Source organism: Carassius gibelio, chromosome B21 (assembly GCF_023724105.1).
Source record: "Carassius gibelio isolate Cgi1373 ecotype wild population from Czech Republic chromosome B21, carGib1.2-hapl.c, whole genome shotgun sequence".
NCBI classification, from domain to species: domain Eukaryota; kingdom Metazoa; phylum Chordata; class Actinopteri; order Cypriniformes; family Cyprinidae; genus Carassius; species Carassius gibelio.
In genome coordinates, this window is record NC_068416.1 from 23,237,485 (window position 1) to 23,260,346 (window position 22,862).

At 36.3% G+C, this 22,862-nt stretch overlaps 4 protein-coding genes across 12 annotated transcripts in view; all 4 read left to right on the forward strand.

Moving 5' to 3' along the window:
• The window catches only part of LOC127985860 (tyrosine-protein phosphatase non-receptor type 13), a 65,576-nt gene extending 61,038 nt beyond the window's left edge, over positions 1-4,538 (forward strand). For all 5 annotated transcript variants that reach the window (XM_052588050.1, XM_052588052.1, XM_052588051.1 and 2 more), the window contains 8 exons: positions 82-137; positions 306-403; positions 556-704; positions 1,354-1,444; positions 1,630-1,967; positions 3,327-3,542; positions 3,795-3,857; positions 3,940-4,538. In XM_052588050.1, coding sequence (XP_052444010.1) covers positions 82-137; positions 306-403; positions 556-704; positions 1,354-1,444; positions 1,630-1,967; positions 3,327-3,542; positions 3,795-3,857; positions 3,940-4,017 — 1,089 coding nt within the window. In that variant the 3' untranslated portion in view covers positions 4,018-4,538. The remainder of the gene's footprint in view (positions 1-81; positions 138-305; positions 404-555; positions 705-1,353; positions 1,445-1,629; positions 1,968-3,326; positions 3,543-3,794; positions 3,858-3,939) is intronic.
• A 6,602-nt stretch (positions 4,539-11,140) lies between these two features.
• On the forward strand, positions 11,141-15,860 carry LOC127985540 (chemokine XC receptor 1-like). 5 transcript variants are annotated; one of them, XM_052587580.1, is made up of 4 exons: positions 11,155-11,428; positions 13,261-13,283; positions 13,514-13,586; positions 14,198-15,860. In XM_052587580.1, exon 4 carries the CDS (start codon positions 14,257-14,259, stop codon positions 15,091-15,093), a length of 837 nt encoding a protein of 278 aa, XP_052443540.1. In that variant the 5' UTR covers positions 11,155-11,428; positions 13,261-13,283; positions 13,514-13,586; positions 14,198-14,256; the 3' UTR covers positions 15,094-15,860. The 5 variants fall into 5 exon arrangements, with proteins under 5 accessions (XP_052443537.1, XP_052443540.1, XP_052443539.1 ...); XM_052587579.1 differs by lacking the exon at positions 13,261-13,283 and having other exon boundaries at positions 11,155-11,252; positions 11,327-11,428; XM_052587577.1 differs by lacking the exons at positions 13,261-13,283; positions 13,514-13,586; positions 14,198-15,860 and adding an exon at positions 11,970-13,118 and having other exon boundaries at positions 11,141-11,252; positions 11,327-11,428.
• A 3,403-nt stretch (positions 15,861-19,263) lies between these two features.
• LOC127985613 (G-protein coupled receptor 35-like) lies at positions 19,264-20,282 on the forward strand. The gene is made up of 2 exons (XM_052587645.1): positions 19,264-19,926; positions 20,262-20,282. Exons 1-2 carry the CDS (start codon positions 19,264-19,266, stop codon positions 20,280-20,282), a joined length of 684 nt encoding a protein of 227 aa, XP_052443605.1.
• A 524-nt stretch (positions 20,283-20,806) lies between these two features.
• Positions 20,807-22,478, forward strand: LOC127985614 (uracil nucleotide/cysteinyl leukotriene receptor-like). The gene is made up of 2 exons (XM_052587646.1): positions 20,807-21,600; positions 22,130-22,478. The coding sequence occupies exons 1-2, from the start codon at positions 20,807-20,809 to the stop codon at positions 22,476-22,478; spliced, it is 1,143 nt and encodes a 380-aa protein (XP_052443606.1).
• The last annotated feature ends 384 nt before the right edge of the window (positions 22,479-22,862 follow it).

Consider the following 22,862-nt stretch of genomic DNA (forward strand, 5'->3'; position numbering starts at 1 on the left):
AGCAGACACATCTGATAACAGTGGACCTGGAGGTGATTGTATTGCTTGTGTGAACTAAATGCGATGTTGTTCTGTCTTCAGACGTCTCGGAAGGCTGAGTGGAAGGAAGAAACTGTTGACGTTCCACTGAAGGACAGGTGAGGGAAAACTCTTCAAGTAATTTCACATCTGCAGCTTGTATGTTTTTGTTCAGATTAGATTTTAAACTTAGAGATTAGAAAATAAATTCAGTTCATATTCCTGTCTGTCAACACGAGGGTTAAATGTAGCAGCTTTGTTGTGATCAGATCTCCCTCTCTTCTTAGTGCCCTGCGGTCATCGTCAGGTCAGCTGGATGAGGATGAGATCACATGGGGCAGTGATGAGCTGCCGATAGAGAACATCAACTCTAAATTTACTGAAGGTCAGTCTGCTGTTGAAGCCTCTCTGTTTCTCATAGAGAAATGGACCGTTTTCTTCTTGTACGAATGGGTTGTGAAGCCCAGATCTTGTTCTTTGAATCTGTTTGTCTCCTTGTAAATGTTGTTCTTGTTATTTTGTCTCTCTGTTTCTCAGATGGACCTATTGTCACGGAGGAAGAGTTGACGTCTCTGCCGCTGGTTAAAGTGGTTCCCGATGGTCATTATACATCTGCTAACCTCAACACTATCGTTCTTATGATGAGAGGCCTGCTGGAACAGAAAGTTCCTCTGCAAGAGTTTGAGGTACTATATATGTATCGATAAAGTCTGTTCTTTGATCTTGGAGCAGTTTCTTTAGTCACAAGAAATTATAAAACCCCCTTAAATTATTTAGTGCATATTTGTGCACGTTTAATACTATATACATTTTTTTTTTTTAAATACTTCACTTACATTGATCAGAAGTGACAGTAAAGTAATTTATTTATGTTACAAGAGATTCCCATTTCAAATGTTCTTCTGAGTTTTCTATTCATCAAAGAATTCTGAAAAAAAAGATTCTTCATAATATTAAACTAGTTTCTTTGAAAAGAATAATAAATGTTTCTCGAGCAGCAGATCAACATATTAAAATGATTTCTGAAGAATCATGAGACGCTGAAGATTGAAGAAGTAATGATGCTGAAAATTCAGCTTTGCATCACAGGAATAAATTACATTTTAAATATTACAATTAAATTATAATATTTAACAATATCAGTTTTTTTACAGCATTTTTGATCAAATAAATGCAGCCTTGACGAGCATTAGAGACTTATTTGAAGAACATTTAAATAATATTGCTGATCCCAACCTTTTTATTTATTTATTTATTTTTTGCATGAATATAGCCTTTAAAGATAATATGGATATAAAAAATACATTTTAATACGCATATTGTTTTCTTTCAAAGAACCTGCAGAATTTGCGTCCCTTGGATGACTGTCTGATTGGTCAAACCAAAGAGAACAAGAAGAAAAACAGATACAAGAACATTGTTCCATGTGAGTTAGGAAGAACATTGATGTCTGAACAAAACATGTTTCTCTGAACTTTTTTATTGATTCATTTCCATAATTGATTTCAGCTATTTTCCAGTTTATTTCTGTGAAGCTGCCTTGACAATCTATATTGTATAAAGCGCTACAGAAATGACGGTGACTTGACTATTAATGCTGTCTTGATTCAGTCGACACAACCAGGGTCATGCTGGGGAAGGATGGTGGCTACATCAATGCCAACTTCATCAAGATGCCTGTGAAAGACGAGAACTTCCTGTACATCGCGTGCCAGGGGCCACTGCCCACCACGCTGGGGGACTTCTGGCAGATGGTTTGGGAGCAGAAGTCCAACGTGATCGCCATGATGACACAGGAAGTGGAGGGGGGGAAGGTGAAATGTCAGAGGTACTGGCCCGATACGCCCCGCTCGCCCGAGATGGTGAGCGACCGGCTGCAGATCACACTGGTCAAAGATCAGCACCTGGACAACTTCGTCATCCGCCTCATAGAAGTCAAAGATATCCAGGTGAGAGGCACCTTGTGTATAGATTACCGAATTTTTCGGACTATAAGTCGCACTTAAGTATAAGACACATCAGTCCAAAAATATGTCATGAAAAAAAAAAAACATAAGTCGCACTGGATTAGAAGTCGCATTTATTTAGAACCAAGAACCAAAAGAAAACATTACCGTCTACAGCCACGAGAGGGCGCTCTATGTCTTCAGTGTAGACTACAGTAGAGCTGTAATCGGGCCTTAAAAGTTAGGCCCGACAGGACCCGAGCCCGACAGGTTTCGGCCCGAGCCCGACAAGTAAATTTTGATTGACAGCTTTTTTAAAGCCCGAACCCGTTTACAGCCCGACATTATTCAAATGTGCGCACGCACACAGCTCTTTTGCCTTTTATCAACAATGAGTAATTAATTCATGTTTTAACATAATTTACTCATAACTAACGTAGACTAGACCACTTGGAAGTTGGAATAAAGAAATAAAATAAGTACTCTGTGACATCATAACATCTCAGCATTCTAGACATATGGGCTCATTTAACCTACAAATAGACCAACGCACCAATAAAAACGAGTCATTAAAAAAAAATTAAATTAAGATGGGTATTTGGCAATAACGAAATTAAGATAAAGGCTCCGCTGGATTTGCTTTATTTTATAAAAGAATAATGCCAACATTAGCGTAAATACTCTGTCAACATTATGCATTTAAGACTCAATTAATATTTAGTTATCATTTGAAAAACCTTTACTCACAGAAATTAGGCTAGGTCTACATGTTTTTGTGGAGGAAAATGATTGAATCCACTGTAGATGTCTTCAGCGCGTTCCTGCACTCACTGATGGTGTGTCATTATTCACTCATTATTCTCATTATAGACATGGTCAAAACTTTTCCACACCTTGCTCAGAGTTTGCTTTAGTTGCTGGTTCCTGCTGGTGCAACCAAAACGTAATCACCAGAGGCAAGCCTCCATTACACCTGCTCAGCATTCATTTTCGCATCTTTCTCGCGCTAATCGAAACACATCACATGACCGCTCGTTTACCTCGCAAACCGGAGCACAAGCCCGAGCCCGGCCCGAGCCCGAATAAGATGATATAAATTCGGGTTCGGGCAAAGATCTTCAGCTCTAGACTACAGGAGAACTGAGCAGCATAGAGCGCCCTCTCGTGGCTACAGATGGTAATGTTTTCTCTTTGTTCATGTCAAATTAATTTTGATAAATAAATCGCACCTGACTATAAGTCGCAGGACGAGCCAAACTATGAAAAAAGTGTGATTTATACTCTGGAAAATATGGTAATATCTTTATCAATACGCTTACACGCAGAGATGTTTAAATCTGCATGAACATCTTCCTCCTGCAGACTAATGAGATCCAGAGAGTCACTCATCTGAACTACACAGGCTGGCCTGATCATGGAACCCCGACTCAACCAGAACAGCTCCTGACATTCATTTCCTACATGAGACACATCCACCAATCAGGGCCCATCATCACCCACTGCAGTGCAGGGATTGGCCGATCGGGGACGCTGATCTGCATAGATGTGGTTCTTGGCCTCATCAGCAAAGATGCAGATGTAAGTTCATACTTTGAAACGTTAACTTGAATTTTTTATTTGTAATGTTTCATGCAAAGATGCAGATTGAAGTGTCATATATAAGGTTATTCTTTGAACAGTTAACAAAACATTACAAATATAAAACTGTTCAAAGAATAAACGTATATATGACACTTGCTTAAAAATGATGATATATATGATATAACACATACATTATTAGCTAATGCGATTGTGGAAGTTATATGTAACATTCATATGTTCTCCACTTAGTTTGATATATCAGATGTGGTGCGGACTATGAGACTCCAGAGGCAGGGCATGGTGCAGACAGAGGTGACCACTTCATATTGAATGATGCTTTTAAATGAATTCTGCAGTTTTTGTGTGTGTAACATTTGCTGTTTTTCTTCTCCAGGAACAATACATTTTCTGCTACCAGGTCATCTTGTATGTGCTGAGATGTCTGCAGGCGGAAGAGAAACTCTCAGGATAAAGCCTTTCTGCTCTCCTGACAGGCTCCAGTCATCCCCACGTCAGAAGCAGTTTCTACATTATCCGATCAGGGCCTTTGACCTCGTCGGAACACATTTGTCTTAAGACGTTTTGGACGTCAGTGACGCGTACAATCCTTGCAGAATTTTGTGTATTCTTATGGCTTACATTCTTGACCATTGGCTGCTACTTCTTTAAAAACATATATTTTATAATTTATCGTTTTTTGGTAAAGAACCGTTTTTATAGATTCCTTAAAGATTACGGATCAAATAAGAAATGAATTCATATTTTTTTGTGGTACATAATCATTCTTGTGCATTTGAAATGAAATGATGCTGGAAATGTTGCCTTGACAGAATACGAGACAGTATTTGCTTTGTAAATCTTTTAGAAATTAAAGCTAAATTTAAAGTGTTATATTTAGTGTGATATTTATCTCATGAAATCTGTTGATATGTTTTAAAGCTGTTACATTCTGGACAATTTGCAATTTGTAAATAAAAGAATATTATGCCTTTATAGCTTTCCCTAATCATTGTGGTTTTGGACATTACTGTTAGTGAGGGTTTTTTTTTTTTATGTCAGTTAATTGATTTATTTGGATGCACTCTGGTTTCCTAGGTTTAACAGACATTGCCTATTAACTTTTTTTGTTTGTTTTTGACTGTTAAGCATCAGCATGTACAGTTGTCAATTGTTATGATTATGATACAATTGCTTGGATTTTCTCCTTCCATTTGTTTTCCTCAGAAACGTATAATATACTAGTTATTTAAATTAGAGGCTGCAGAAACTCCTAACCAATCCAACCAGCAGCAAACCAACAACAACTACATTTATATATCATCTGAAAGCTGAATAAATAGGATTTCCTTTGATGTATGGCTTGTTAAGATATGGTATTTGGCCAAGATGGAACTGTTTGAAAATCTGGAATCTGAGGGTGCAAAAAAAGAAAAAAGAAAACCTCTACTAATGTAAATGAGAAAATCGCCTATAAAGTTGATCAAACTATGGTCTATTGGTTACGTTTTTTTTTTTTTTTTTTTTTTTTTTAACTAAATGAAAATGAAAAATGGCTACTGTTTCAACTGCTTGATTTTATTTCTACATTTTATTTCTATTGAAGTACAGTCCCTTTGACTGGTTTTAATTCACTGTAATAACCTTTGTTAGTTCCAATGCTTAATGTGCAATTTTCATTGTCGTTTTCTGAGAAACATAAAAAGAAGAAAAACTTTAATAATTTTATTCTCCGCCATCCATTTTAACCATGATCCATGTCTTAAAAATAAAATGTTCCAAGTGCATTCTTGGATTCAAATGTTTATTCTGACACATACTATTTGCATCTCCGGTGTGTTATGTGACAAGTGATTTTTGCACTCTAGACATCCACCTGTGGGCTAATACTGGTGGAAAACACATTATTTAAATATAATTTATTAATTTTTTTTGTCTCTGTTTTGACAATGAAACAGGTGTACTGATTTATCCTGAAATCGATTTAGAGGATGATTTGAACTTTTATGTTTATATAGACACTTGTCATATATTTGCCATTTATTAGTATATGGTTTTCTGAAGACAGAATATTCAAGAAGTTTTTTTCCCCGAGGTAGTGATTGCAATTAACATGTACAAGGCCCAGTTGAGCAAGCACAGAGATGCATACGCCACATGCACACTTGTAGACCCTTCCATTTGAACAATTTATTTATTTATTTTTAAAAAAAATTGTTCTTAGTATTTTCTTAGTCTGCTTTTGCTCTATATTGTTGGTGTAAAACAAGATGATCATGTTGTCAAGTGTGATTTGAGAATGTTCCAAAAATCATCTTTTGCTTCAACAGAAACAAGAAAATCAATAAATTCTTATATAAATCAGATGAGCAGGTGTATTGAATTAGAGGCAGATTATAAAGTCCAGAGTTCCGTATTGAAGAACAGAGAAAATGTCATCTGACTTTTTAACCGGTTTCTGTACATTTGCATGGAGGACTGAATGACTGTGTTGAGTACATATGAGATATGAATGACCATCTGTGTACAACAGAGATAGTAGCCTACTTCACAACACGGTGCTTCCAACAGGAATATTCACAAGCTGATGTTTTCATAGTAATATGTATATTTTTCATATTTAAGAAGTTAAAATGTAAGAAGTCACAATCCGCCTGACTTGATTTCTGGAGAACGGTTGGAAATTGGCTTTTCAAGGTAATAAGATCCTCTTAAAATGCCTTTATTGAAGTGTTTTTAAATTTTACAGTAAACTCTTAAAATTGTGAAACCAATGCCGTGTTCAATTGATTTGTTTTCAGTCATATTACATATTACAAATCTTAACAGAATATGGACCCATTTTTTCTTGTCATATCAGAGATCATTTTCATTTAACAGTTTCTAGGCTTGTTACCATTATTTGGAATTGAACAGACTGCACAAAAATCTATAAATCTCTCTATCTGTGCGACTGTGTGTGAAAAATACATATTAATGAACATTTCTACACAGAAACTAATTAAAAGACTTTGTGTTTAGAGAGAAGTCCAGCCATGAACTGCTCTTCTGAGGATCCGACATGTGCGGTGTTCCCATCAACGAACCTCACAGCATCTGGAAACGCACCAATGGCCGCTCTCACGGTTTGTGTGTTGACCTTCAGTTTTCTGTTCGGTCTTCCTACGCACTGCTATGTTATATGGCTCATCATCACAGGAACGGGAAACGGAGTTGAATCAGAGTTCTTCAACCTCAATATCTCTGTTTGTGAGATCATTTTCTCTGTGTTCACTTTGCTTTATTTGATTAATTTGGTCATACAAAGTCTACGCGAGTCGGTGCTCTTGATTGTACTGAGGTTTTTAACAGGAAATATCATCACTACCCGTCCTCTGTTTCAGTGTCTGATTTGTGTTGAGCGTTACCTGGCAGTGGTTCATCCTGTAACCTTTCTGAAGTACAAACCTCTCAGATATAGAGTCATCTGCTGCACTGTGATCTGGACAATAGGTCTTGGATTCTGTTTTTTCTGCCTGTTCATTTTAGCATCATCAGCAAAACTTTTTATGTGGATTGCATTCCTGCAGTTTCTCCTCTTCATCTCCATCCAGTTGTTTTGTCTTGTGGCTGTTCTCAGAGCTCTGAAGCAGTCAGGACCAGGAGAGAGAGCGAGAGAGAGAGGGGAGGAAAATCCAGTAAAGAGAAGGGCATTTAAGATCATTGTAATATTGACTCTGACTACGCTAATCATAGCTGTTCCTTTTACTATCTCAAGATTTCTCTATATTCTGCTCCAAAAAGAAGTTGACGAAGTGAGCTCCTTTAGCTTGTATTGTTTTGTGCTGGGTAGTTTCGTACCTGCTCTTATTTATCTCTGGCGAGTTGGGAAACTGCCTTTCTTCAAACCACCATAACACATCTCACTATTGAAAACAATTAAAATCTTGTCAGCATGTTCCCATCAGCAAATTTTGTGGTTTTATGGTTCTTTTTGTGCTTAATAATTTAAAAATAAAAAATAAGCTGTTCTTGAGCTAGATATCTAAGATCAGATATATTTTCCTGCTTTACACATTGTGAAAATGTTGTATTTGTGTCTATAAAAATGTGCATAAAAAAAAAATCCTCCCCTAAGTTGATGGAAAGTGTGATAATATTTAAAAAATCTGTGCCACACACCAATTTAGTTTATGTATTAGCAATGATTCGTGTGTTTAAAAAAAAAAAAAAAGTATTTATCATGTATCATAAAGTCATTTGTGTCACCAGTTTCTATTTTAGATTTTTCAGGCAACTTTGTACAAGTTCTGCAGGAGTTTTTTTAAATGTGTCACAGCAGACACAGGATTTGATTAACAATTTAAAAATGTCCATCTTCTTTTATCCTGTTTGTCTCCAACAAAACGCACAATATAAATCTCTAATGGAGCTTTTATCTATATTTCAAGTCAATATTTAGTAAATTACCAAGCTAACAATTGTTAGCATGTGTGTTACATTTAAGTTTCTTTACATACATATATATATATATATATATATATATATATATATATATATATATATATATATATATATATATATATATATATATATAAATGAGCTGTTTTGAACAGATATATATATATATACAGTAACTGGAAGAGGACTGGAAGCCAGACACAATATACTGCAAATTCAAGCAGTGAAAATGAATTAGTTCACTCATTCCTCGAAGTGAGACAACCAAACACTGTTGAGGGAGTTACTACAGTGGCCGAGATAGCGCTGCAATTTAAGAAAACACATGCAAATTGAAAAAACTTTTATAAAAAATATATATCTTCATCATTTTGACAACACAAGTGCTGCAAATCCTCAGAACACATGCATACAACGAAACGCGCTGCAAATCCTCAGAACACATGCATACAACGAAACGCACTGCAAATCCTCACAACACATGCATACAACGAAACGCGCTGTAAATCCTTCACAACACATGCATACAACGAAACGCACTGCAAATCCTTCACAACACATGCATACAACGAAACGCGCTGTAAATCCTTCACAACACATGCATATAACGAAACGCACTGCAAATCCTCACAACACATGCATACAACGAAACGCACTGCAAATCCTTCACAACACATGCATACAACGAAACGCGCTGCAAATCCTCACAACACATGCATACAACGAAACGCGCTGTAAATCCTTCACAACACATGCATACAACGAAACGCGCTGTAAATCCTTCACAACACATGCATACAACGAAACGCACTGCAAATCCTTCACAACACATGCATACAACGAAACGCGCTGTAAATCCTTCACAACACATGCATATAACGAAACGCACTGCAAATCCTCACAACACATGCATACAACGAAACTCGCTGTAAATCCTTCACAACACATGCATATAACGAAACGTGCTGTAAATCCTTCACAACACATGCATACAACGAAACGCGCTGCAAATCCTTCACAACACATGCATAAACCGAAACGCGCTGCAAATCCTCACAACACATGCATACAAAGAAACGCGCTGCAAATCCTCACAACACATGCATACAACGAAACGCGCTGCAAATCCTCACAACACATGCATACAACGAAACGCGCTGCAAATCCTTCACAACACATGCATACAACGAAACGCGCTGCAAATCCTCACAACACATGCATACAAAGAAACGCGCGGCAAATCCTCACAACACATGCATACAAAGAAACGCGCTGCAAATCCTCACAACACATGCATACAAAGAAACGCGCTGCAAATCCTTCACAACACATGCATACAACGAAACGCGCTGCAAATCCTCACAACACATGCATATAACGAAACGTGCTGTAAATCCTTCACAACACATGCATACAACGAAACGCGCTGCAAATCCTTCACAACACATGCATACAACGAAACGCGCTGCAAATCCTCACAACACATGCATACAACGAAACGCGCTGCAAATCCTCACAACACATGCATACAAAGAAACGCGCGGCAAATCCTCACAACACATGCATACAAAGAAACGCGCTGCAAATCCTCACAACACATGCATACAAAGAAACGCGCTGCAAATCCTTCACAACACATGCATACAACGAAACGCGCTGCAAATCCTCACAACACATGCATACAACGAAACTCGCTGTAAATCCTTCACAACACATGCATATAACGAAACGTGCTGTAAATCCTTCACAACACATGCATACAACGAAACGCGCTGCAAATCCTTCACAACACATGCATAAACCGAAACGCGCTGCAAATCCTCACAACACATGCATACAAAGAAACGCGCTGCAAATCCTCACAACACATGCATACAACGAAACGCGCTGCAAATCCTCACAACACATGCATACAACGAAACGCGCTGCAAATCCTTCACAACACATGCATACAACGAAACGCGCTGCAAATCCTCACAACACATGCATACAAAGAAACGCGCGGCAAATCCTCACAACACATGCATACAAAGAAACGCGCTGCAAATCCTCACAACACATGCATACAAAGAAACGCGCTGCAAATCATCACAACACATGCATACAACGAAACACACTGCAAATCCTCACAACACATGCATACAACGAAACGCGCTGCAAATCCTTCACAACACATGCATACAACGAAACGTGCTGCAAATCATCACAACACATGCATACAACGAAACGCGCTAACTTATAATTTTAACAGTTTCCTACTTCAACACTAATTTGCATCGCAATTCATTGTAAATGCTGCATTTCTAGCAATCTCAGGATTTTCTGTAATTGGCAAACAAAGTTAGGTCTTTTTTTATTTTTCTTATAATTCTTATTTTTCTTACTCAAATTATTCTTATTGTATTTTAATGCTCATTCTGCTGTGACACTGTATGCTGCAAAACCATGCCGTTTTTTTTTTTTAACTACCAAGAAGTAGTTTCCGACCGTGAGTTATTCCATAACGGACACAAACAATTCTGTCGCTGAAGAACTGGAACGTAAACAAAGGAATTATGATCCATATTACAACGTTATTGGTTCGTTGGACTAAACGTGCTTCATGAGATGTCGTTCAGCGGACCCTTACCTTTCTAACTAAACCGGGATTTACAGCTGTGGATGTGTTTATGACTCGTTATTACGACGGATCTGGTATGTACAGCGTTTCTAATGTTCATGTTTGTATGTGTACTGCTCACACAAATGTAACAAATACAGTCTTTGTAAGCTTTCCATTGAAAAACAGCGATCTTTCGTTGATGCTTGAGGTTTAGATCTTTATAATGATTCATAGTTTGTCAAGATTCAATTTGTCCCGTTTCATTTAATCTATTCATAAACACTGACACGTGCAAATTGGGTGGCTTTCAGGAGGAGGCCGTCGGGGTGCAGGCTAAGAGGTTAAAGATTGTTTTTCCACTAAAACACATCATCAATGACTCAGTGTCTCCTTTTCATATTAATGGTGGCCACAGTGGTTATTGCAAAAACTTGACATCCTATCATAACATATATGTTTTAAGTATTGTTTTCTTCTGTCATATTTAAAGCAGTTTTATAATTTAACACTATTTAAAATTTGCATACCAGGTGTTGAATGAGTGACACCTGTGCTGGTTTAGGAGTACCGAGTACCATTCATTTTCACAGTTGCATTGGAACATTGGAAAAGCTTTCAAATAGAATGTAATGTGCAACAACCAAGCTGAGTCAGACATAAAGGGCCAGGTGATAAGTAGCTAAAGTTTTTTTTTGTATCTTAAATATTTACATGTCTAAGTTGACAGTATGTGACGTAGCAGATGACATCATATTCTCGGGACAGCTGTAAAGTCAGTCTGCAAAGCACAGCACAGAGAATCAGGCCTATATAAATTCAGATTGACTGGACATTCACTCTTCAGGTGATAAACTCTTCTTTTTTATTAGATTTTTTTCTATTTATCCACAGCAAGTATAAATAACTGATAATGGTATAATTTGAATTCTTCATCTATTAAAAAGATTAATGGTTTAGCTATTGAGATTTTTTTTTCTTTTTTTCTTTTACAGAAGTCATTGATTAAATGCTATTGAATAAAATCCTAAAGTCGGTTTAAACAGGAAATGTTGTAAAATATCAGGCATGTGTATGTACTGAATGGCATTTTTTTGGAATACTGATTGGTCAGTATTGTCATCTGATCAGATGTTTATGAATAATTACTATCACCCATAGTTTTCCAGTATTTCAGACTGGAGACCACTCATCCAGTTGAGCTATCCCAAACCGAGATGGCATTCATGTCTCTTATCTTAATTCACTTTCTCTTGTTTTAAACAAACATCATTTCCACCATCTTGCTTCCGCCTCGACTTTACTGGATTCTTTAACTGGATTACTGTGAAATTGCTGCAGTGTGTTCATTGTTTTATACATTGTGATGGTATATTTTTGTTCTACAGTGGAAGCTTTAAGAGCGTATAGCCTTCAGGTTAACTTGTGAGCTGCTGAATTAAGAAGTCAAACACAGCGGAGATGAGTAACCCTATGGTGAACTTCACCACACCTGAAGCATCTACAAATTCCACAACTCAGTCTATTGGGATACTGGACGGTCTGAACATTTGTGTGTACAGCATAGGTTTCCTGTTTGGTCTTCCTTCACAGTCCTATATTATATGGCTCATCATCACACGAACCGCAAATGGAGTTGCACCGGAGTTCTTCATCCTTAATCTCTCTGCTTGTGAGATTGGCATCTGTCTAAACTATTTTTTATATGCATTATCATATTTGTTTTTACATCTCTCAACACTGAAACTATTTTTTTTGGGACTTTCCATCACCGGTCGCCCTCTGTTTCAGTGTCTGATTTGTGTTGAGCGTTATCTGGCAGTGGTTCATCCTGTAACCTTCCTGAAGTACAAACCTCTCAGATATAGAGTCATCTGCTGCGCTGCTGCCTGGATTATTATTATTGGCTCCTGCTTCTGGTGCTTGTTTACTACAGTCTCAAACAACATCGCATGTATATGGATCTTGTCCATGCAGTTCCTCATCTTCTTCTCCATCCAGTTGTTTTGTCTCGTGGCTGTTCTCAGAGCTCTGAAGCAGTCAGGACCAGGAGAGAGAGCGAGAGAGAGAGGGGAGGAAAATCACTTGAAGAGAAGAGCGTTTTATCTTATTCTAGTAACTACTGTAAGCATGGCTATCATATATGGCCCGTATATAATAATTGGATTCTTAACAATTGTGATAAATGAGTTCTTGCATCCACTTTGGTTAATTGCTTTTATTTGTTATATAGTGGCTGGTTTGGTGAACCCTGTTCTTTATCTGCACCGTACAGGAAAACTCCCCTGTCTCCGTTTGCCATAATATTTTCAACTGTTATTTTAAAATATAGATAATGTAGATATAGATTCAGTGTCTTTCAGTTTAAAGTGGCTCAAAAATATTAGTTGGCTTATAGTTGTTCATTTGATAGTTCTTTTTGCATAAAGATTAACTTTATTCTGTGTGTCTGTGTCAGATAGTGGGTGCTATAGTTTGTAGATTGTTTATCCATCATCAATGTCCCAGTTTCACATTTTCCATTTGAATAGGTGCCACAGAGATTATTGCAGCAACATGACATGTTGTCATAAAACAGATGTTTAAGTATTATTTTCCTCTGTCATTTTTAAATGCACTGTTTTACAATTTGCATATCACGTGTGTTGAATGAGTGCCACCTGTGCTTGTTTGTTTCAGTGATATTTTTCTAAAGACTAAAGGTGATCATTTTTCCTCCTACAAATTTTATTTCCTGGAAACTATGTATAGAAAATACATGCAAAAAGCTTTTAAATAAAATGTAATGTAAAACAACCCAAGCCTGTGTCAGACAATAAGGGTCAGCTGATATATTATTTTTATTTTTTTGTATCTTAAATATTTACATATCTAATTCTTAATGCATGTGACGTGTCACAGATGAAATCATGCACATATACTCTTGTTACAGCTGTGAAGTCGGTCTACAAAACACAGCACAGAGATTTCTGTACTCCCAGAGAGACTGGACATTCACTCTTCAGGTGATCAACTTCTTAACACTTATCTTTAAACCTATTTCAATTTCTACCCCCATTAATACGCAACTGACATTTTTCTATCTAACAATGTTCAAGGGATTGCGGGCAAGTTTTTATGCTTTGTTGAGTAAATTAAAACTGCTCTCTTTTATTTAATTGAAAATAAGAAACAAATGAATTGAAATTCACTCAACAGAAATAAGATATACAATAATAATTCTGATTTAAATGTATAGCTACTTTATAATAAATACAGTATAGTAACTAATACTGTACTATTTGTTCAGAACCATATTTTGTAGATTTTATAGTTATGTGCTCTGTTTATCACATTTTCTCAGCAGTGCAGCGCTATGTTAACAGAGCTGTTAATAGCAATATTGTCTAATTTCTCTACCACTTAATATAGACAGGCAATAACTCATATTGGCTTTTTGACTTTTAAGGAAGATGCTACAGTATATACTAATACTTTTTAACCTTTTAAGATGTTATGCTAAATTTGAATAAAATCCATTCAAGGGAAATATGATTCAAAAATATACTATACTGAATATACAGATACTATATTTAGCAGCCATTTAAATATCATTTCTACTTTTCTTTTTCCATAGATTGAGGTTACATGAGCTATTATGCTTTGTGAGCTGCTGAGGAGACAAACACAGAGGAGATGAATAACTCTACAGTGAACCTCACCACACCTGAAACATCTACACACTACAAAATTCAGTCCTGGGAGCTTATAGTCAATCTGGAAATCTTTGTGTACAGCATCAATTTGTTTAGTTTTCCTACACACTGCTATGTTATATGGCTCATCGTTGGATCAAGAAGTGGAGTTGCATTAGAGTTCTTCAACCTCAATCTCTCTGTTTGTGAGATCGGTATCTGTCTGAATAGTTTGTTCTTTATACTGTCAAGGTGGTTTTCATGTCTTGAATTTTTAGATCAGTTTTTAGCAGGGTTTACATTCACCGGTCGCCCTCTGTTTCAGTGTCTGATGTGTGTTGAGCGTTATCTGGCAGTGGTTCATCCTGTAACCTTTCTGAAGTACAAACCTCTCAGATATAGAGTCTTCTGCTGCACTGCTGCATGGATAATTAATATTGGCTCCTGTTTGGTCTGCATGTACAATGTAGCCTCAAAAAACCATCATGCACATGCGCTGTTCTTGACAGTGGAGCTTACACTTGTCATTTCCATCCAGTTGTTTTGTCTCGTGGCTGTTTTCAGAGCTCTGAAGCAGTCAGGACCAGGAGAGAGAGGGAGAAAAAGAGAGGTGGACAACCCCATAAAAAGAAGGGCACTTTTTCTTATTCTAATAACCACAGTGACCATGTTCATCCTATTTTTCCCATTTGTAATCATAGGATTATTTATCATTGTGACTGCTGATTCTTCTCCAGCAGTCTGGCTCACTGGCGTGACTTGTTTTATTCTGGCTGGTTTTGTTCAGCCTCTTCTTTATCTGCACCGCACTGGAAAACTCTCCTTTGTGCCTCATTAAATTTGCAGTTGTGATATTACTAGATGAAGTCAATGAATTGTAGTAAATTATTGATTATCAAATATCTGCAATTGTAATATTTAACTTCAGTTACTAAATATTACTTATTGATCACAACCATTATTTCTGTAAATCAGAGTGTACAGCATCAATCTCTTGTTTGGTCTTCTTATACACTTCTATGTCAGGAGTTGCAATAGTTCTTTAACGTCAATCTCTCAGTTTCAGAACTGTTTGGTCCTTCTACTGTCAATTTGGTTTGCAAGTTTCTCAAGTTTTGATAATAATGTTTTAATAGGACTTTGCATCACTGGTCGTCCTCTGTTTCAGTGTCTGATCTGTGTTGAGCGTTACCTGGCAGTGGTTCATCCTGTAACCTTTCTGAAGTACAAACCTTTCAGATATAGAGTCATCTGCTGCGTTGTGACCTGGATCAGTATACATGGATCCTGTATGTGTTGCATGCTTACGATACTCTCGCAATAAAGACATATGTGGCACACATTTATGCAGATGATATTAGTCCTCATCATTCAGTTGCTCTCAGAGCTCTGAAGCAGTCAGGATCAGGAGAGAGAAAGAAAGAGGAAAACTCTCATGTTCAATATACATTTAGCAGTTGTGATATGTTACTAGATTAAGTTACTGAATCAAATGCAAATTAACTTTTAATATGCGAGACAGAAGAAATGCACCGATAATGTGATTCATATTGTGATTCCTGTGTAAATATTTTACTCTTTCACATTAAAAAACATTAAAACATATATCTTGTCATACGCATTTTATAATTTCCTACATTCTAAAAATATAAAATGTACTAAGACTGTTTGTGAATGCATTATTTTTACTGTTCCTGCTTTATATCGGTCATAATTACTCTAAAAGTAATTAATTTAAAAGTTTACTTAACTAAATTGTCATGTTTTCTTGTGATCTGTTTTTAAAATGACATTTATTTTAAAGTGAAATTAAAAGGTTTAGATCATACTTGGGGTTTAACCCTTGAGTTACATATATTTATTTTTAGTGTGTTTACAGATGTATGAGTGGTGGTTTCTAGTTTGTAGTTGTCCAATAAAACTTAATCAATGGCCCATTAATACCTTATAAAGAGTAATCGTTCTGTCCGCTTCAGTATTAAACCTTAAGTCCGTTAGCTTTGTCATCTATTTCAAAGTGATCAATGCACATCATTTAAAAGATGGCCTAACTTTGTACAATCAGCACCTCTCAGTGCTGAGCGCAGGCTAGCAGGGAATCATTATAAAAGAATGGCTCTTCAAAGATCCACATAGCAGGTAGAGCACCAGGATCTCTTGGATACTTTCAAAATGTGCCACGCCTGCAAAATTGAATCATAAAAATATGTTAAACCTGTGACTTGTTTACAGTTTCATGCCATCTCAATCCATTTCCATACAAAAATCTTTGCGCAGTGCTTAATCTAAAAGCTACTATTCGGGTATACTCAACAAGTCCCTGACATCTCTCACAAATTGGGAGATATAGAGCAGCAACTTTAATCCAATAAAAGAAGATAAATACTGATCTTCTGCACACATGCAATCAATGCCTTTGGTGGATTTAAAACCATAACTTTATTACTGGTTAATAATTTTTTTTACTAAAATGCACACATTTTGAGCATTCCGTGTAAACCTGATATTGTGTGTTTTTCAGAGTTAAGTATCATGCAGCATTTTACATCTTGCATTGTGCGCTTGAAAGGAATGTGTCCCTTTTAGTCTGTTCTGTCAAAATGGGACAGAACCTAAAAAGCCTTTTGATGAAATCAGATGCTTTGCAAATCTCAGCACTTTTTAAGCAGATCACAAAGATATCTTTTATAATATTTTACATAATGCTGTTGATTAGTTTCTATTAAACAGTGACCTGACCTCTTTGGAGCCAGAAGTTAATGCACCCAGCATTAACAAGAGACTTGAAGTTAATACACAAATTATATCGTATTACATTTTCCCCTGAAACTACAGTACAGACCAAAAGTTTGGGCACACCTTCTCATTCAAAGAGTTTTCTTTATTTTCATGACTATGGAAATTGTTGATTCACGCTGAAGGCATCAAAACTAGGAATTAACACATGTGGAATTATATATGGAATTATATACATAACAAAAAAGTGTGAAACAACTGAAAATATGTCATATTGTAGGTTCTTCAAAGTAGCCACCTTTTGCTTTGATTACTGCTTTGCACACTCTTGGCTTTCTCTTGATGAGCTTCAAGAGGTAGTCACCTGAAATGGTCTTCCAACAGTCTTGAAGGAGTTCCCCGAGAGATGCTTAGCACTTGTTGGTCCTTTTGCCTTCTGTCTGCGGTCCAGCTCACCCCTAAACCATCTGGATTGGGTTCAGGTCCGGTGACTGTGGAGGCCAGGTCATCTGGCGCAGCACCCCATCACTCTCCTTCTTGGTCAAATAGCCCTTGATGCCTTCAGTGTGACTCTACAATTTTCATAGTCATGAACATAAAGAAAACTCCTTGAATGAGAAGGTGTGTCCAAACTTTTGGTCTGAACTGTATATTCTTAGAAATGCATTGTTTAAGAGCATGGGAAATAAAAAAAAAAAGTAAAAAGTACATAAGAAAACATGCTATAAAAACTTTCGTAACAGCTTTGAAATATTAATATTTAGGCTAATGTACACTGTTGTTTGTAAATCAAATGTTTTTTTTTTGTTTTTTTTTTAAACAAATTTTATTATATTTGTGTTAATGTCACCAGCACATCCTAAATATGGTATTTAAGCTGATTAACAACTCATAATATTTTCTGTACATGGCTAAAAGAGTAAATACTTGGCTGTTTTTATTAATAGCATATGAGACAAATCTTTCAATGCAAGTGTATACTGTACATTTGACAAAAGTTTATACATTTGCATAGCAGCTGTTAAATGTGTTGCACCTGTGCAGGCAGGTTTTAAGATTATGAAAGCTGTTCAAATGACTTGTGTCTTTAGCCTACAACAAACAAACAAAAAAAAAAAAGTGTTTTGTTTTTGTGAGCCTATTAAAGTTGATAAATGTTTAAATGTTGTTTGGTGAACAGATGTCATGTGAAGATAAGTTTCATTGTATGGTATCAGTTGAAATAAATAATTAAAAAAAATATGGGAAAAAAATTGTTATAGAGCACAATTTTCTATTTATATCCAAATACAGGAATGGGTCTATTAAATACAAAATCATATCAACATTTTCTTAGTCTTGTGCTTATATTCCTAGCATTAAATCACATAAGATGATGAAAAATATAGTTTTAATGTGAATTAAAAAAATGTAGCTTTAAGTGTTTAAAAATTAGACACGTTACATTTCTTGTGGCACAATTAGCTGAAGTTCCAACATTAAATATTAATTTATTAATTAATTAATTCACCCATCTGATTAACTGTTTTATTATTTAATTATTTAATTTAGCAATTTATTTTATTATTAAAAAATGTATTAACTTCAAACAAGGTTGCAGCTAAATGCATTTTTTTTATTCCTGTTTATACATGTAATGTCTTTTTCATAAATATTTGCATAACCTGATGTTTATGTGAAGTGTATCTGATGAAGTCATGCACATATAGTCTAATGACAGTCTATAAAACACAGCACTGAAATTTATACACCCAAAGAAACTGGACATTCACTCTTCAGGTGATAAAGTTTTGATTAATTTCTTGATCAATAATATTCAGCTTATGTTGAGATTGTTAGATATTTATAGGTTTATGAGCATATAAATAAACAGGGTTATTTCGTCAAACAGATTTATTTATTTATTATTTATTTTACAATTTAAAAAGCCATTTAAGGGAAATATGACTGATTATAATGTCTATGTAAAATGTGAAATTATAAAATGGTTTATTTGAATGAACAGAATCATTTCATATTCTTACATTATGTAATATTGGACTGTTTTTGTTTTGTGTTTTTTTTTTTTTTTGGTTATTTAGGTGTTAGAGCACAACGACTCACAGTGGAGTATTAAAGGCCTGTACTCAATTGACCTGTAGTATAAGATATTTTGAATTACATTTTGCATGGAATTGCATACTGTTTAAAAACCTTTACATTTAAAGGACGAAAAAAATCTTCCTGTTGAACTTAGTTGCCATATTTATGAGCTGAGAAGATCAACACAGAGATGAGTAACTCGACAATGAACTTCACCTCAAGTGATTCTACAAACTCCACAACTCAGTCCTTTGGAAAACTGGATATTTGTCTGAATAGCATCAGTTTGCTATTTGGTCTTCCTACACACTTCTATGTTATATGGCTCATCGTCACAGGACCAGGAAGTGGAGTTGCATCAGCATTCTTCAACCTCAATCTCTCAGTTTGTGAGATTGGTAACTGTCTATTTTGTTTCGTTGATGCAATGGCAATTTGTTTTTCACGTCTCAAGATAGTTTCAAATTTACTAGAAGGTCTAGGCATCACCGGTCGTCCTCTGTTTCAGTGTCTGATCTGTGTTGAGCGTTACCTTGCAGTGGTTCATCCTGTAACCTTTCTGAAGTACAAACCTCTCAGATATAGAGTCATCTGCTGTACTGCGGCCTGGATAATCACTATTGGATCCTGTTTAATCTGCATGTTAATTTTAATGTTGCACAAAACTACAGCACATACATGGTTCTTCTCACTGCAGTTCCTTCTCTTCCTCTGCATCCAGTTGTTTTGTCTTGTGGCGGTTCTCAGAGCTCTGAAGCAGTCAGGACCAGGAGAGAGAGAGGAGGAAAGCCACATAAAAAGAAAAGCATTTTATCTCATTCTAATAAGTACTATTGCCATTACTTTTATATATGTGCCATATATAATCATAGGACTCTGTTTTGTTTTGACTCAGCAGTTTATTAAGGACCTCTATTCTTTTAGTTATGTTTGTTATGTACTGGCTGGTTTTGTTCAGCCTGTTCTTTATCTACAACACGCTGGAAAACGTCCTTTCCTCAGAACCTCATAAAACAAGTTATATACACCCAGATAAATTATTATTATTTCAGTAAATGAGGTATTAAAAGCATTCATCATACACTTTTCCAAACAACACAAAATGCAATTTTTTTCTGTTCCTGTTTACTCAGACAAGACCATCCACTTTTTTCCAAATTAATCTTTTGTGTGCTATGTGACGTGCAGGAGATGAAATCATGCACGTAAAGTCAGTCTACAAAACACAGCACTGAGATTTACATACATCCAGAGAGACTGGACATTCACTCTTCAGGTGACAAACTTTAGATTAATTTTTGTGTATCAGCATTTGGTGTGATTACTGGGTACGAGTATGTAAGATGGTCTGAGTTTTAAATTTACTAGAATTTAAATTTTTGGTAACAATTTGAAAGGCAGTTAAGGGAAACCTAACAGAACTTCTTAGAATTTTAACTTCATTTGAATTCATAGAGCCATTTCATGTTCTGAATTAATTAAATTTTAGATTGCATATTTATGTTTTTATTGGATGTATCAAAGTGACTTATTAAAGCGACGTGGCTGTAAATGTCAATTTTTTAATATTGAAATGTTCCTACAATTGAGAATTTCATACAGTTTGAAACTCATTGAAAAACATTGGTTGGTTTAATACAGTCTGAATGTTCTGTTCTTGTTTCCTCCTGATCACAGCTGCTTTATTTACGTATGTTTTGAGTTTTTGTGCTGAGAAGACAAAAATAGAGAAGATGAGTAACTTTACAGAGAACTTCACCACATCTGTAGACTTCACAACTCAGTCCATCGGGCTAGTGGACATTATAAACATTTCTATGTACAGCATCAGTTTCCTGTTTGGTCTTCCTACACACTCCTATGTTATATGGCTCATCACCAGAGGATCAGGAAGTGGATTTGTGTCAGAGTTCTTCATCTTCAATCTCTCTATTTGTGAGATTTGTAACTGTCTGAATAATTTGATCTGTATATTTGATCGATTTATTCCATGTAAACATCTTGGATCATTTTTGTCAGGTCTAGCCATCACTGGTAGTCCTCTGTTTCAGTGTCTGATCTGTGTTGAGCGTTACCTGGCAGTGCTTCATCCTGTAACCTTCCTGAAGTACAAACCTCTCAGATATAAATTGATCTGCTGCAGCATGGCCTGGATAATCACTCTTGGCTCCTGCTTAAGCTGCATGCTTACTTTTGTCTTCTTTTATGTTTATGTATGTTTCTTTTCACTGCAGTACATGTTCTTCATCTCCTTCCAGTTGTTTTGTCTTGTGGCTGTTCTCAGAGCTCTGAAACAGTCAGGACCAGGAGAGAGAGCGAGAGAGAGAGAAGAGGAAAACCACATGAAGAGAAGAGCATTTTATCTCATTTTAATAACTACCGTGAGCATGGTTATCACATATGTGCCATATATTATAGCAGGATTTACTTTCATTCTAACACAACATCACATTAGGGAACTTTTTTCTTTTAGTATTATTTGTAATGTGTTGGCTGGTTTTGTTCAACCTGTTCTTTATCTGCACCGGTTGGGAAAACTGTTTTGACTTTTCTTTTCATTAAACATTTTATTTTTTTCAAATGTCTTCTTTACTAACCCCCCAACCCCACACAAAATGTAAGCCTACTGTATGTCTTGTGAGTATTAGAGAGATTCATTGTCAGCTCTATTTACTTGTTTTTCCAACAAACAGCTCCATCTTATCTATTAAAAATGTTTTATTTTTAATGTTTGCATATTTTATGTTAATGTAATGTGTAGCAGATTAAGTCATGCACTTATATTATTGTGGTAACTGTGAAGTCAGTCTATACAACAAAGCATGGATATTTATATACATCCATAGACACTGGATATTACATTTTTAAAGAATTGTCTAACTTTCAACTTAAAAAAATTAATTCTTGATTAGATTAATAGATGTATATTGGTTTGTATTTTTTATGTCATTTGAATCCATTAAAGTGACTTGCATTAAAAATTGTCTTGCTGTAAATGGTAAACTTTTTATTATATTATTATATTATTACCCAGACCCCAGCTGTATACCCTATAGGGTGTACGAGAAATGTCCAAATCTCCTCCGCCGCCTCTGGAAGCTGCTTAAAAGGATCAGGAAGAAAGAGTCTGTTCCATCGAGCTGGCAGAAGGCTGTAGGCTGCTTAGTTCCTAAAGAGGAAGGCTCAGTGCGTATTGGCAAATTCAGAACCATCTCTTTGCTCAGCACGGAGTGCAAGACCTTCTTCTCAGTGGTGGCAAAGAGAATTTCCACATACATGATCGATAATGGATATTTCAACACCTCAATCCAAAAGGGAGGAATCTCAGGCTTTGCAGGGTTCCTGGAACACACAGGAGTCATCAGCCAGATGATACATGAGGCCAGGATGAAGAAAGGAGACTAGACCGTGGTCAGGAATGGCATCTCTGGCTGACATGAGGGAGTCTGACAAGGTACAGTTCCTCAACGTCCCTGTGTCCCAGACCGACCTCTTCAGCGACTCTGTTGAGAGCTTTGTCCAGCAGATCCGATACATCCTGCCCCAGCTGCTGCCTCCATCCGGCTGCACCGCCCCAGTCTGCTTGTCAGCGAGGGTGGCCCTCTGGTTCCGCTGGTCCAGCTTGCATGGTATCTGGGTGCCTGACTAGCTCTACTATCTCTTCTGCAGACCATCAGCCTCTGCTATACGATTCAGTTCGCATGGCATCCCCCTAAGTTCAGCAGCATCCACTTCACAACAGTGAAGGAGGCTGATGCTCCTGTATTGCAGATGGAGATCACAGTCCTA

Coding starts and splice junctions, on each gene's coding strand:
- LOC127985614 (XM_052587646.1), top strand. CDS start 20,807: ATGAGTAACTTTACAGAGAACTTCACCACATCTGTAGACTTCACAACT. Junction 21,601..22,129: donor CCTGTTCTTTATCTGCACCG/GTTGGGAAAACT, acceptor TATACCCTATAG/GGTGTACGAGAAATGTCCAA.
- LOC127985613 (XM_052587645.1), top strand. CDS start 19,264: ATGAGTAACTCGACAATGAACTTCACCTCAAGTGATTCTACAAACTCC. Junction 19,927..20,261: donor TTGCCATTACTTTTATATAT/GTGCCATATATA, acceptor TGTGACGTGCAG/GAGATGAAATCATGCACGTA.
- LOC127985540 (XM_052587577.1), top strand. CDS start 12,043: ATGAGTAACCCTATGGTGAACTTCACCACACCTGAAGCATCTACAAAT.